This window comes from Polypterus senegalus, chromosome 9, assembly GCF_016835505.1.
Source record: "Polypterus senegalus isolate Bchr_013 chromosome 9, ASM1683550v1, whole genome shotgun sequence".
Lineage (NCBI taxonomy): Eukaryota > Metazoa > Chordata > Cladistia > Polypteriformes > Polypteridae > Polypterus > Polypterus senegalus.
The window spans coordinates 104,745,927-104,759,759 of NC_053162.1; the positions used below are offsets into that span (position 1 = coordinate 104,745,927).

Sequence of the window (13,833 nt, forward strand, 5' to 3'; positions counted from 1 at the left end):
CTGCAAAATAACATGCTATAAATAGGGTGTTGGCAGAATGGGCCAATGGAAGTTAGCAGTCATATCCTAATAAAAAGAATCACTTTAGTTCGTGAAAGAGAACTAATCACTTAAACCTAAAGCATAATGCAGAACAGTGCATATTTACTTTGAACAATATACCTATTCTTATTTACTTTCCACTTTTGTTATGTTTTTTGAAATACTTTTTCATAAACAGTACATAGTACAATCCCTCTTAACCGGCCACTTCAGGACTGGACCCATGGCCGGTTGCCATTTTGGCTGGTTAATCCAACGCATACCTACAGTATTTTCATGTAGAAAAATATTTCTAAGGTATGTACTGTACCTCTTCGACGTTCCTGAAGAAACCATATCCACAAGGCTTCATCCATGATTTTGCACATGAGTTTTTTTTTCTCGTACAACGACTGGACAGTGTGGTGTAGCGGGACCACAGCTCAAGTCAAAGAGGCCACTTTTTAAATAAATAATCACCACACTCACGTCTTAGCGATGGTAGGTATGTGTGGCCGATCGGTTCCCGGGGAATTTGTGATGCCGTCAATCCCAGCTTAAGTGCACAGGTGAGGAGTCGTCCGCATCCGTAATTGTTCCCAGGAACTGCTAATTGCCACATCTGATCCACTTCCCTGTGATAAATAGAAGCATGAGGCGGCTAGGGGGAGAACAAGAAATAACGGGGAGGTTAATGGAGAAGGAAGCAGGTAGAGAAAAGCCGGTGCAGGAGAGCAAGCGAGAGAGAGCAGATTCGATGGAGCAAAGGCAGGCAGCTGGGAGGTGAAACCCTGCAGAGGAGTGTTTGGCCAACGCTTGGTGGGGCTGAAGAAAGCGGTCACTCTAGCTGAGTAATCACGACAATAAAGACAACTGACCGTTGAAGGTTGAAGCTTTGGGCTGGTTTAGTCCCAGCTTGAGCGCCCTGGCCGCTGGGGAACGAACCCAAATCTCAGTCCGGATGGAGCCCAATGTAGCCAGGGATCGGAGGGCTACCGGACCAGTGTGGAAGGCAGCTGCACCAGCAGGTAGAGCGACTCCCCTGTTGCGAAGCCCGATGGGAGAAGCAGGGGAGCTGCCAGGTAGAAAGAAGGCACCGTGCTTTGGATTTTAAGAGACTGCTTCCAGCCATTGTTTTAACCTTGTTTGCATTGTTTTTAAAGGACTTGTTTTTTTTTTACTAATGGATTTTAACCTCCACTTATTTCTTCATTTTAATGGATTATTTATTTAAAGAAGACTCTTGATACACTGCACTTTTTATTTAATTTGAACATTGTTTTGTTGTTTGCTGGTTTTAAAGTACCTCTCATCTTCCAGGAAAGAAGGAAGTGCATGCATATAATATAGAGAACTCAGGATTAAAAAAAAATATATATTTTATTTTATTTTACCAGGACGATTAATCCGTCGGCCAGTTAAGAGGGATTATACTGTAATATAAAGTAACAATGGGAAGATTAAGTCCTGCTCTTAGAAATGTAAACCTTTCATATTGCCAAAGTAAAAACCAATTAGACAGCTGAAGCCATGCACCCATATGGCTTTCCATTGTCATGCTGGTATTTATCACTGTTAACTAATTCTTGCATCGTGTAAGCATACAAGTAAAAACTACACACAGTACATTAATTAGGTTGACATAATTGTGCAGTAAGATGTACAGAATTGCAGCTTGACTGGTGCATCTTTGTAAACGTAGAATGTCAATTTATTAATTGTCATTTAGCTTTTAATTTCAGACAGGATACTTTTGTTTCTGTAACCTTGGACCAAAAATGTATAAAGCTGAAAAATGTATCACATTATAATCTCTCTATTATATTAAAAAATATATATATATATAAATATCTTGGAAGAAGAAGAGATGTAATTTTATCACAGACACTTTAATGTCCCGCGAGACAAGGCTGTGAGACAAAAGGACAGCTGCCGTACAGGCTTTTAAATATTCAAAGTGCTATGCAACATGCAGATCGCACAGCATGGCAGCAGCAAGCCAGCAACTGATCGAGCAAAGTGGAGATAAAAAAAACTACTTGTTTCCCATTGTAACACCGTTTAAGAGGGGGTTTCGGAGGAGCGACCACATCTCCGTAGCGTTTGTTCAGTCCCCCTCTTTACAACGCGTGTGGCAGAGATGCAAAGTGGCTGGTGCATAATATGTCCAGGATTAGAGGGTGGGCGAGTGAAGCAAGTAGTGGGCAAAGCCCCCTAGTTTTTCCTCTAAAAAAGTGAATTAAGTTTGAAAGAACAGCATAAAATATCAAAGAAACAGAACACAACAATTAAAGTTCAGTTGTCTTAGTAGACCTAGCTATGAGAGTCCTGTACAGTTTTTCATTTCCAACACTAATCCACTATCTAATAGAGTTAACACTTAGCCTTCATTCTCCCCCTCCCCATCTCCCTTTCCTTCTTATAGTTACCGCCTACCAGACCAGCCTTTACCTTAACTTGCTTCCCATCTACCAACCCACTGGGGTCCTGGCATGGGAATATTATTTCATCCTAAACAAGGATTAATTTCCATCATAGTTCTGAAATTGTTAACAGAGTCAGGGACTCCTAAATCCCTGAATTACTGAATTACATTCCTTGCTAGAATACCCTAAAATATAAGGCAATGATCTGTAATAGGTATTATCCTCTGTGTCTTAGACTGGAGCTTCTCTGCTAATGCATTTTGGGTTTGGCTTCTTAACAGGCCCTCATGGTCTTTTTCATTCAGCATTTTTAGAGTATTGACTTTCCTGGGCACCTTGTGTCATGCCAGCCTGTTCACAGTGGCATATAGAAAAGCTTTTCAAATGATAGTGTGCGCATCTCATTCTCTTTATGGCCTCTGTGAGACCCTTGAAAGCTCCATTTCATTTTTAATGTACTTTATGCCCCTTTGCCAGCAATGTAAGCAATCACATACCCTGTACTTACAGTTTAAAGTTTGCTATGATGGTCATGAATATTTGGTATGGTGTTTATCATGAGGTAAGGTGTAACAATATAATGCCAACTTCTTCATTAATTAGCTTCTCAAAAAAAATCTTGAAAAATACAAAAAATTATTCCAGCTAACTCGTATCAATTTATATCTTTCTGTGCATTAGGTCACCCACTTGTTGTGTATACTGTAGCTATAATACTAATTGTCATGCAATGAGTATGACATTTTTAACTTAGTTGCTTTAAATTTTATTAATGTACTCCTTTTATCATGGTTTCAGTTTAAATTTTTAATGGTTGGTATAGATTTGCTGAAATGACAAAATGGCTGAGGTCTGAATCCATTACTTTTTGTTTTATTTGTATTTTGAGGTGTGAATTGATAGTTGTTGCTAATTTATAACATTTTTGGTTGTTGTTTTTTTTTTTTTTCTCTCTCTCTCACCGGTCCATTCCAGGTGCTAGGCCGGTGTTTTTTGACAGTGATGCAGGTACATTTCCAGTTCCTGTCTCAGGCACTACAGAAAGTCCAACCTGTGGCACAGTCGTGCTTCTCTGAGGTCTTGGCCCAGGCTCAAGAGAGAAAAAACACTGTGAGAGCAGACAACTCCAACACAAATTCCTTGCCTGAGCTGGAGGAGGCTTTAAGGTCATGGAAAGGTGCTACAGAGGTATGTGCAGTCTCTATTTTTACAAACATTACTAGCTTTTACTCTGACCAGAATTCCCTTGTGTATTTATGTTTGCATTCCTGTTCTTCTAGATCATTTTCTTGGTGGGGCGGTGGAGCTTGTTCACTCTGCTCTTTCTTTTTTTTTTTTTTTGGAGAAACAGGCTGTCAAAGATCTGCAGATTAAGGAGTCCAAGATTAGAGGTTTAAACTTTTTGTTTTCAAAATATTCTTTGGACCACAGTGATTATGCAACTATGCCACAACAAAAGGGGAAAACCTTTACTTTCAATTCCTCTATTGTTTATTGTTTAACTGTCCATCTTGATATTTCACTTGACAGATAACAAGGATGCAAACATTACATCAAGGAGTAATCTTAACAGTGTTTTTAATATCTTCACCAAAGGCTAATACTGTATGCATGTCTGTGTATAGTGTGTGTTTTTATGTATTTGCATATATATATATATATTGTATATACACTTTATATATTGTGTGTGTGTGTATTTATATAGGAAAGTATCAAGAATGGAAGACGCCAAAGTTGCGTCCTTCAAAGCTAAAATCTGCTAAAAAAAAATCTTGATGGTGCTTTGGCTTCAAAGCTCATCATTGGTTCTTCTTCATTATACAGTGGGTTTGAATAAATGCCTACCAACAAACACAATACCAGTTACTAATTATCACTCAAAAGCACTGTCCTCCGCAGTTCTCTTTCATATTCTGAAAAACAGCATGCGCTATAGGAAAAATTGTGGTTAATTTTGTTCCATCGTGGCCTAGCACCATCACTTAATTTGCTTTTTTTATGTATTTTTATTAGTGCATTAGAAATATTGCTTCAAAACCGCTTAAAGCTAGTTGTTTGGTGTTATGAACTTAATAGTGGTATACAGGTGGACAGCAATGTTTGCTTGTTCAAAAACACAAGGCCATTCATTGATTAAAAAAAAATATAGTGTAATCTGTTTATTTCTGATTTATTGCCATGTGTGGTGTATACAGTAAATTTGCGTGCTTGACTAAGTGTATCACGCCGTCACTGTGTGGCCACCTTAATCACACTTTGTAAATTATGTCAAATAAAACATCATATAAAGTAGTAATGAGTTTACTTTTAAATAAATCACATTCCACACTTTTGTTTTTTCCAAGTTCCCAAAGCCAGTCTTCATTGCCAGGGTCTAGTCCATCTTCCTGCCCATCCCTGCCACTAAACTGCAAGCGCACCCTACCCTCAACCCTTGTCTTGCAGGCAGTGAGCACTCAAGACAACTCCACATCGTCATTTCAGGCTGAAGCCAGCTGGGTTATATGATGTACCGCATCACTAGGTGCATGCTAGCAAACTCCACGTATAACCCCGGCTCAATAACTGGGTCTGGGTAATCCTATTCTGGGCAGATTACACTGCTTTTTAGAAGTACTTCCATGAGGGTCATTGTGAATCGTTCTTTGTCTGACATTTCACTTCAAATCTGCTCACTGAGGGAGACCCTACCAGAAGCAGAAAGCTCCAGACAACCTAGCATCACTAAATTGCACAGACCCTTACAACTGCCCTTAGTCAAGTATCTCATTGTTCATAAGTGACGGCAAAGGAGAATGTAAGAACAACAAGTGGATTTGAGGGGAGGCAGTTGTTTTTTTGGGAGCTGTACCAGTCTGTGGTGGTGACATGGGAGTGGAGTCTAAAGACAAAGCTCTTGGTTTATCAGTTGATCTAATTCCTTGTCCTCACCTGTGCTCATGAGATGTGGGTAATGACTGAAAGAGTGAGATCATGAGTACAAGTAGACAGAAATGAGGTTTCTTTACAGGGTGCTGGGCTGACAGTCTGTGACAGGTTGATAAGATGAGTGATTTACGAGAGCCTCAGAGTTGAGTCACTGCTCCTCTGGATTGAGTAAAGCCTTTTGAGGTGGTCTGGGCATGTCATAAGAATGCCCCTTGGGCAAATCCTCTAGGGTTGTTCTGGGCACATTCGATTGAACAGAGACCCTGCGGCAGACCCAGAACATCCTGGAGGGATTATATCTCGCAACAATCTTGCGAATCCCTGAAGATCTGGAATCTGTAGCTGAGGACAGGGAAGTCTGGGCTGCCACCTTGACCCTCACTAGGAAAACTGGATGGGAAGATGAGATAAAAGAGCATTGCTCCCTAATGATTTGGCAACAATGCATAAGCAACTTTTCGACTCCTGCATCACAGAGTCTGTTCATGTATATATTCATATGGGACCAAGTAGACAGGTCAGCTAACAAACACAGATGTGGAAAGAAACCCAACATACCTTGAGCATAATGGATACAGATATACAGGAACCTGGGTATGTAAGGTGGCAGTGGTACCCACTGCACCATTGCTGTATGTAAAAAAAAAAATGTTTGTGTGTTAAATATAGATAGAGACATACAGATATACTTGTACATAGGTATGGTATGCATTTGTAGCGAGGTGGCATAGTGGTTCACACCTCATAGCTCCAGTGTCCTAAGTTTGAAATCAAGCTTAGTGCAAGTCTGTGTGAAGTCTGCACATTCTTTATTTGCAGATATGAGTTTTTCTCCAGGTGCTTTGGTTTTGTGAGTGGCATCCCATCCAGTGATAGTTAGTCCCTTGCTCTTGGTACGGCCTGATAGGCTTCAGTCTATGTACTTATGAACTGAACTTGATGGATCTGATAAATAATAGTTGTAATAGAATTTAGAAATACAGTAATCCCTCCTCGATCGCGGGGGTTGTGTTCCAGAACCCCCCGCTATAGATGAAAATCTGTGAGGTAGAAACCATATGTTTTTATGGTGATTTTTATATATTTTAAGCCCTTATAAACTCTTCCACACTGTTAACATTATTAGAGCCCTCTAGACATGAAATAACACCCTTTAGTCTAAAGTTTAAACTGTGCTCCATGACAAGACAGAGAAGACAGTTCTTTCTCACAATTAAAAGAATGCAAATATATCTTTCCTTCAAAGGAATGCGTGTCAGGAGCAGAAAATGTCAGAGAGAGCGAGAGAAAAGCAAACAATCAAAAAATCAATACAGTAATCCCTCGCTATATCGCGCTTCGACTTTCGCGGCTTCACTCTATCGCAGATTTTAAATGTAAGCACATCTAAATATATATCATGGATTTTTCGCTGTTTCGCCACTTTCTGCGGACAATGTGTCTTTTAATTTATGGTACATGCTTCCTCAGTTTGTTTGCCCAGTTGATTTCATACAAGGGACGCTATTGGTGGATGGCTTAGAAGCTACCCAATTAGAGCATGTTAACTAAAACTCCTCAATGATATAAGATATGCTTCCTGCGTGGTGCTTGATTGTTTGCTTCTCTCTATCTTTCTCATTCTCTCTGCCTGACGGAGGGGGTGTGAGCAGAGGGGCTGTTTGCACAGAGGACACGGAGGCTCCTCTACAAAATGCCGCTTTATCGCGGTGCTTCTGTATACTTAAAAGCACGTATTGATTTTTTGATTGTTTCCTTTTCTTAGCGAGCACTCTCTCTGACATTCTCTGCTCCTGACGGCGCTCTTTTGAAGATAAGATATGTTTGCATTCTTTTAATTGTGAGAAAGAACTGTCATCTCCTCTGTCTTGTCATGGAGCACAGTTTAAACGTTTGACTAAAGGGTGTTATTTAATGTCTAGAGGGCTCTAATAATGTTAACAGGGTGAGAGAGTTTATAAGGGCTTAAAATATATAAAAATAACCATACAAACATATGGTTTCTACTTCGCGGATTTTCACCTATCGCGGGGGGGTCTGGAACGCAACCCCCGCGATCGAGGAGGGATTACTGTACATGCTTTTGGGCTTTTAAGTATGCCGAAGCTCCGCGATAAAGCGGCATTTTTTAGAGGAGCGTCCGTATCCTCTAGGCAAACAGCCCCTCTGCTCACACCCCCTCCGTCAGGTGCAGAGAATGTCAGAGAGAGTGAGAGAGACAGAGAAAAGCAAACAATTAAGAACCGCGCGGGAAGCATATCGTATATCATTGAGGAGTTTTAGTTAATGCGTAATACATGCTCTGATTGTGTAGCTTCTAAGCCATCCGCCAATACTGTTCCTTGTATGAAATCAACTGGGCAAACTAACTGAGGAAGCATGTACCATAAATTCAAAGACCCATTGTCCGCAGAAATCCGCGAACCAGCGAAAAATCTGTGATATATATTTAGATATGCTTACATTTAAAATCCGTGATGGAGTTAAGCCGCGAAAGTCGAAGCGCGATATAGCGAGGGATCACTGTAGATGCAAGAGTATTGTAAATTTTTATGCTTTAGTAAACTGCTTCAAAGGTACATGGAAGTGTTTTCTGCCAGTTATACAGCATATTTAAATTATGTGGGCCTCCGAGGTAATTCAAGTATTCCTGTCCCGTATAACAGTTTGGTGCTAGAGGCTACCAGGTATTGTTTCTTTCACTGGGCTTCTTCAGTGTCTTTGTCCTTACAAAGGAATTAATTCCCTCAAAAAAAACACTAATATCTGCTGTGATTAAATGACTGTTTATACTAAACTAAGGGCCCCATCATAAAACTGAGGGTATATAGTTTTTTACTGAAACCATTTGCTTAATTAGGAGATAGTTATAGCTCTCAAAGCAGCATGTCATAAAATTTGATGAATGTCATGGTTATAAAATTATTAGTGTTGATTTTACTTGTCTAGGAAATTGTGAAAGACGCTTGCAGTCTCAACCTTTATCAAAGTTGCATCGTTCTACAAAAGTTTTGTTTCTTTTTTTGTTCACTATTTGTTCCCTTTAGCCAACTGGTGATTTAACAGTAAGTTATAATTTGCAAGGGTGCTAGTATTACACCAGCAAGTTTTATAACCATTTTACTTTCATGTACTGTAATTGAATAAAATATTTAGAAAGAAATGATGTGGAGAATGGATTAAAAAAATGAATCTACTATTACATACTAGAAGTTTTGTTAATGTTTCTAAAAAAAGTAAATTGTATATACTTGTCGAAGTTTCTGACTTGAAAGACAAGGAGTCAGGAGCATGCCATCTAATTAAATGACATGTTCATCAGCAAACAGGTTCAGACATTTTTTGGAATAAAATCTTCAGCCCACCATGGCTGAATATTGGAACACCTAATCCAAATGATTTTCTTGAACCAAAAAAAAAAAAAAACCCACTTCTACTCTAAGCACCCTTTATATGTCACATCCTATTTTTAGACAAAGTGTATTATTTACCTTTGTTCTGAACACAGACTATGATGATAGTACTCGTTCTAAGCTCTGTGGTTGCAGTTTACAGCTTCTTGTGGCTGGTTTTCATTTTGGGTAGTAAATTTGCACACACTGAATGGTGTTTTACACAAAGGCTGTATTTAAGTAATAAGACTGGAATAGCTGAATCCTTGGGTTGTAATTATGATGGAATGCTGTGCCTTGTTTTTTAATGGTCCAAAGTTATAACATACTACTTTTCACTAGTAAGTTTGTTTTTGTTTACTTATATGTTACATAGTTTTAAATAATTTTTGATTATTCAGATTTCATCTGAATACAGTTTAAGGAATTCTTAGACTGTTACTTATTACTACTGGCTATTAACCCATTGGTATTATAATGTTTTTTTTCCAAATTCACAAACCAAAGTTAGTTTTTCAAGAATTTTGATTTGGTCAACTTGCCAAATAAAAATAAGTTATGCATTTTGCAGCAAGTGTCCACATAATAACATCTGCTGTTATGCAGAAAAGTCAAATTTGGTGGAAAACGTGGTTTAAATTAGTGTCACAATCTTGGGAAGCCTTGGCATTTCAGTAGACTAATCAGATTTCTCAAAAGAAAACTGCACCTCTACTGAACAAGGAGTACTTCACTTACTGGTTATGTGGAGGACTGAAATGGTTAACATTATTAAAAGTTTGCTCTGTACAGGGAAGAAATAATGCAACTGTTGTAATATTACAATCCAGAAAAGTGTCAGTTCATGTAATACCTATATCTTTGTTTGCGACAATGTTTCATGTTAAGTTTTAGGAAACAACAACGTTTGTCAGAATTAATTAAAATCCTTATGAAAATGTTTTAAAATAAATGAGTTGTCACTTTTTGATTTTAAAATAAGAAAATGAACATTTTTGGTAGTGGAAAAAACAGTTTAATTAGAAAAGGCCTTTTTTGAATGACATAGAACTGAGATAATAAGAGAAGGGCAATCTTGATATCCATCCTAGTATAGCATTAACAGAGCAGAAAATGTAATCAAACATTTCAGGTTACAACCTTACCAAGTACTGAATAATGAAGAATATTTTTGTTTGTAAAATATCAGATGAAAAAGCACCCATTGTAGCCATAATGCAGAGTATTCTATTTATGTAGTATTTAATTAACAGTGTATCCTGTATTCTTTTCTATGATCTACCATTCGTAACTGTCAGCTGCCTTAATAAGAACAATTAGCAAAACAATAAAATTGCACAATAATGAAAAAATAACATAATGACAATGATTTCAGATTTAATTTAATTACATACAACTCATTGTGAATGTAGTGAGCATCTGTTGTAGTGTTCAACACAATGCATATGTTTTTGTCATAGTTGTGTACTGAGCAATGGCAGAGTTTAAAAAAAACTAAGTTTTATAAGTTAGGGCATCTTTTGTATATTGTTCAATTTTAATTAAAATTTCAGCTATTAATAATTCAACTTAGCTGTATTAACATTTTTAAGATGTTTATATAAGTAATTTTAGTCAATAGAGGGCAGCATTAATAATGTGGTTTGCGCTCGTACTTTACTGCTAAATGAACTTAAGTTTTATTTCTATCCTAGTGGCTGTTTGGATGAACTTTACACTTTCACCCTTTGCTAAGTATTTTTATGTACTTCAGTTTTCCCCTCTCATCCCAGACATCCATCCATTTTCCAACCCGTTGATTCTGAACACAGGGTCACGGGGGGGTCTGCTGGAGCCAATCCCACCCAACGCAGGGCGCAAGGGAGGAACCAATCCCAGGCAGTGCGCCAACCCACTGCAGGACAAACTCACACCCACACACCAAGCACACACTAGGGACAATTCAGAATTACCAATCCACCTAACCTGCATGTCTTTGGACTGTGGGAGGAAACCGGAGTACCCGAGGATACCCACGCAGACGTGGGGAGAACATGCAAACTCCACGCAGCGAACCCAGGTCTCCTAACTGCGAGGCAGCAGCGCTACCACTGCGCCACTGTGCCACCCCATCCCAGACATGTCCGCTTTGGGTTACTTACTGCCTTGTGCCACATTAGAACAATCTAGATGAGAACAGACTATTCATCCCAACAAAGCTTGTTGTTCCTATCCACCTAATCCTTCTAAAATAACACCAAGTCTAGTTTTAAAAGTCCCTAAATCCTACTGTGTACCACACTACTTGGTAACTTACTCCATGTATCTGTGGTTCTTTATGTAAAGAAAAGCTTCCTAATGTTTGTGCAAAATTTACCCTTAACAAGTTTCCATCTGTGTCCCCATGTTCTTGTTGATCTCATTTCAAGTCACTATCCACTGTACGAATTCCCTTCATAATTTCAAACACTTAAATCATGTCATGTCTCATCCCCTGTAGCCCTGGAATCGGCCTAGCTGTTCTTCTCTGGACTTTTGTAGCCTGGAGACCAAAGTACTCCATATGAGGCCTCACCAGTCCATTATAAAGCTTGAGCGTAAGCTCCTTGGACTTTTACTCTACACATCGTGTTATATAACCCTAACATTCTGTTGCCTTCTTAATGGCTTCTGAACACTGCCTGGTATTTGATAGTGTTGAGTGCACTGTGACTTCTAAATCCTTCTCATAAGGTGTTCTTTCGATTTTCAGACCTCCCATTGTGTATTTAAACCTAACACTTCCAACATGTGATACTTTACATTTACTTATATTAAATTTCATCCGCCACAAAACTGTCCAAGCCCGTAATGCTGATCATGTCCATCTGTAGTGATTCAATGGATTATACAGGGTGGTCCAGATCTAATTATGCAGATCCAGATTGTCTGGATGACTTTGATTTATGCGGGGGCGATTCCAGTTCGGCGCGAAGACGATTCTTCATGTTGTCATTTCGCACACTTCTCGACGGTCCGGGATTTTTCGGGTGATTTTCTATGTAATAAACTTAATAAGTTATAGCATAATGAAAATTGCATAATTTGACCTGGACCACCCTATAGATTATCTGCCAGTCCACCTAGTTTGGTATCATCTGCAAACTTAACCAGGTTGTTACTTATATTCCTATCCAAATCATATATATATATATATATATATATATATATATGCATTTTATATATACAGTATATATGCATTTTATATATACAGTATATATATACACACACACACATATAATACATAAATAATATATACACAATGGTACCTCGGTATACGTCCTTAATCCGTTCCCATGAAAAAAAAAATCCTATTGTTATTGGCATATTATACTTTGATGGGGTTGTATAAATTTAAACACTGCTTAATACTAAAATACATAAATACAAAAGCAATTAGATGAAATAAATGGAAAATAAATAGCAGCAGCCCTAGCACAGACCCCTATGGAACACCACTCATAATATCAGACAATTCTGATAGGGTTCCTCACACCATAACCCCTTGCATCCTGTTATGAGCCAGTTTTGCACACATCTGCAAACATCACCCAGATCTCCCACTTTTGAATAATATGAATATGAATAATATCATATACCCCATTTTGATCATATCCTTTTGTTGCCTCCTCATAGAATTACAGCATGTCGGTAAAACGTCACCTTCCTCTTCCGAACCCATTTTCTGACAATTCAGTAACCGCTTTTTGCCATTCATCGCCTTAATGCAAAGCGCCTGTCTATGTGCTGTTGAGCCCTTCTCTTTACTGCTTTGAAGCCAGCTGCCACCCCTTTTTTTCCCCAATAAGACACTAGTTATTTACTTACAGAGATGCTGGTGTCAGCTACTGCTACTTACTGGCCTGCTACATTGACATTAGTCTGAATAAAAATAACAAATGCAAGTAACTTATCCAAACACTTACCCAAACCCTCCTGCTTTTGCTCCTGTGTGGTGAAAAAATAAAAATTTTAAAGGTGAAAAAAAGCTTTAAAAATTTCCACAGAGCACCTTAGTGGCAACCAAAACACAAAGTTTTTAGGAGCAAAATGTATTTGTTAATTAACAGGGCACACAGCTCCCCAAACCAGACACATACAAATGCAGGACACAAGTTCAACACATGCTTTTAAAAAATTTTTTTTTGTAAGAAACATTTTCCCTGTTTTCCTCACCTGCTCAGAACAGTACAGCAAGTACAATAAACACTTTAGCACAGAACACAGCACTTTCTTCTCTCTTTCTCATCTTCTTTGTCTTCCTTTCTCCTCCACTCCTTCTGGCCAGCTTGGTCTCCCTTCCTTCTGACTCTGGCTCCCCAAATGGAGTGAGGCAGTTTCTTTTATAGAGCATCTGGAAGTGCTCCAGGTGTCCCATAATCTGCTTCCTGCAACACTTCCGGGTATTGCATTAAGTACTGCAATAAAGGGTTCAACCATTCCTGAGATGCCTATGTTGCCCTGAAGAAGTCTGAGGCACCGTTGCAACCCAGGGGGCTGCCATTTATCGTTCAGGGAGAAATAATGCCCTGTGCACATTCTCTACTCCTGTTCTTCCATTATATAGGCGCCCCAGCCTGGTAATGGCCCTGGCCATCCGCCACAACTGTCAACACAACAGAGTACAACACTCTCAGCTGCTTCTCCTTTGTTTGCAAATAAGATGTTCATATGTCATGGTTTTCAGTCACAGATGATTCTTGGTTTCCCTGAACTCTAAATTCTTAGTTGGGTTTTGGAAAAGTGTTACTTGTTCAACAAAAATGCAATAATATTTCAAAAAGACATTAAATAATGCAATGTTTAGTGTAGTAGATGTTTAAATTAATGTATAAAGTAATTTTCTCCAGCATAAATATTGTTATGGCTTTGGTCTCCGCATCTGTTGACAGTTAGTGGTCTTCATTTGCCATTGATACAGGAATAGCATTTAGGTGTTGCAGGCTCAGTGTATTGTAGTAGCTTCTCAGTCTAAAACCACTGCATCAGTTTGCCTTAAGAGAGGTTGAACATACACCCATTGCAAAAGAACAGGTCATTAGAAGAAA

The 13,833-nt window shown here is 38.7% G+C and overlaps 1 protein-coding gene across 2 annotated transcripts in view; it reads left to right on the forward strand.

The window, feature by feature from the left end:
• LOC120535610 (granule associated Rac and RHOG effector protein 1-like) overlaps nt 1-13,833 on the forward strand; it is a 207,281-nt gene that overhangs the window by 134,169 nt on the left and 59,279 nt on the right. For both annotated transcript variants that reach the window (XM_039763556.1, XM_039763558.1), the window contains exon 3: nt 3,423-3,635. In XM_039763556.1, coding sequence (XP_039619490.1) covers nt 3,423-3,635 — 213 coding nt within the window. The remainder of the gene's footprint in view (nt 1-3,422; nt 3,636-13,833) is intronic.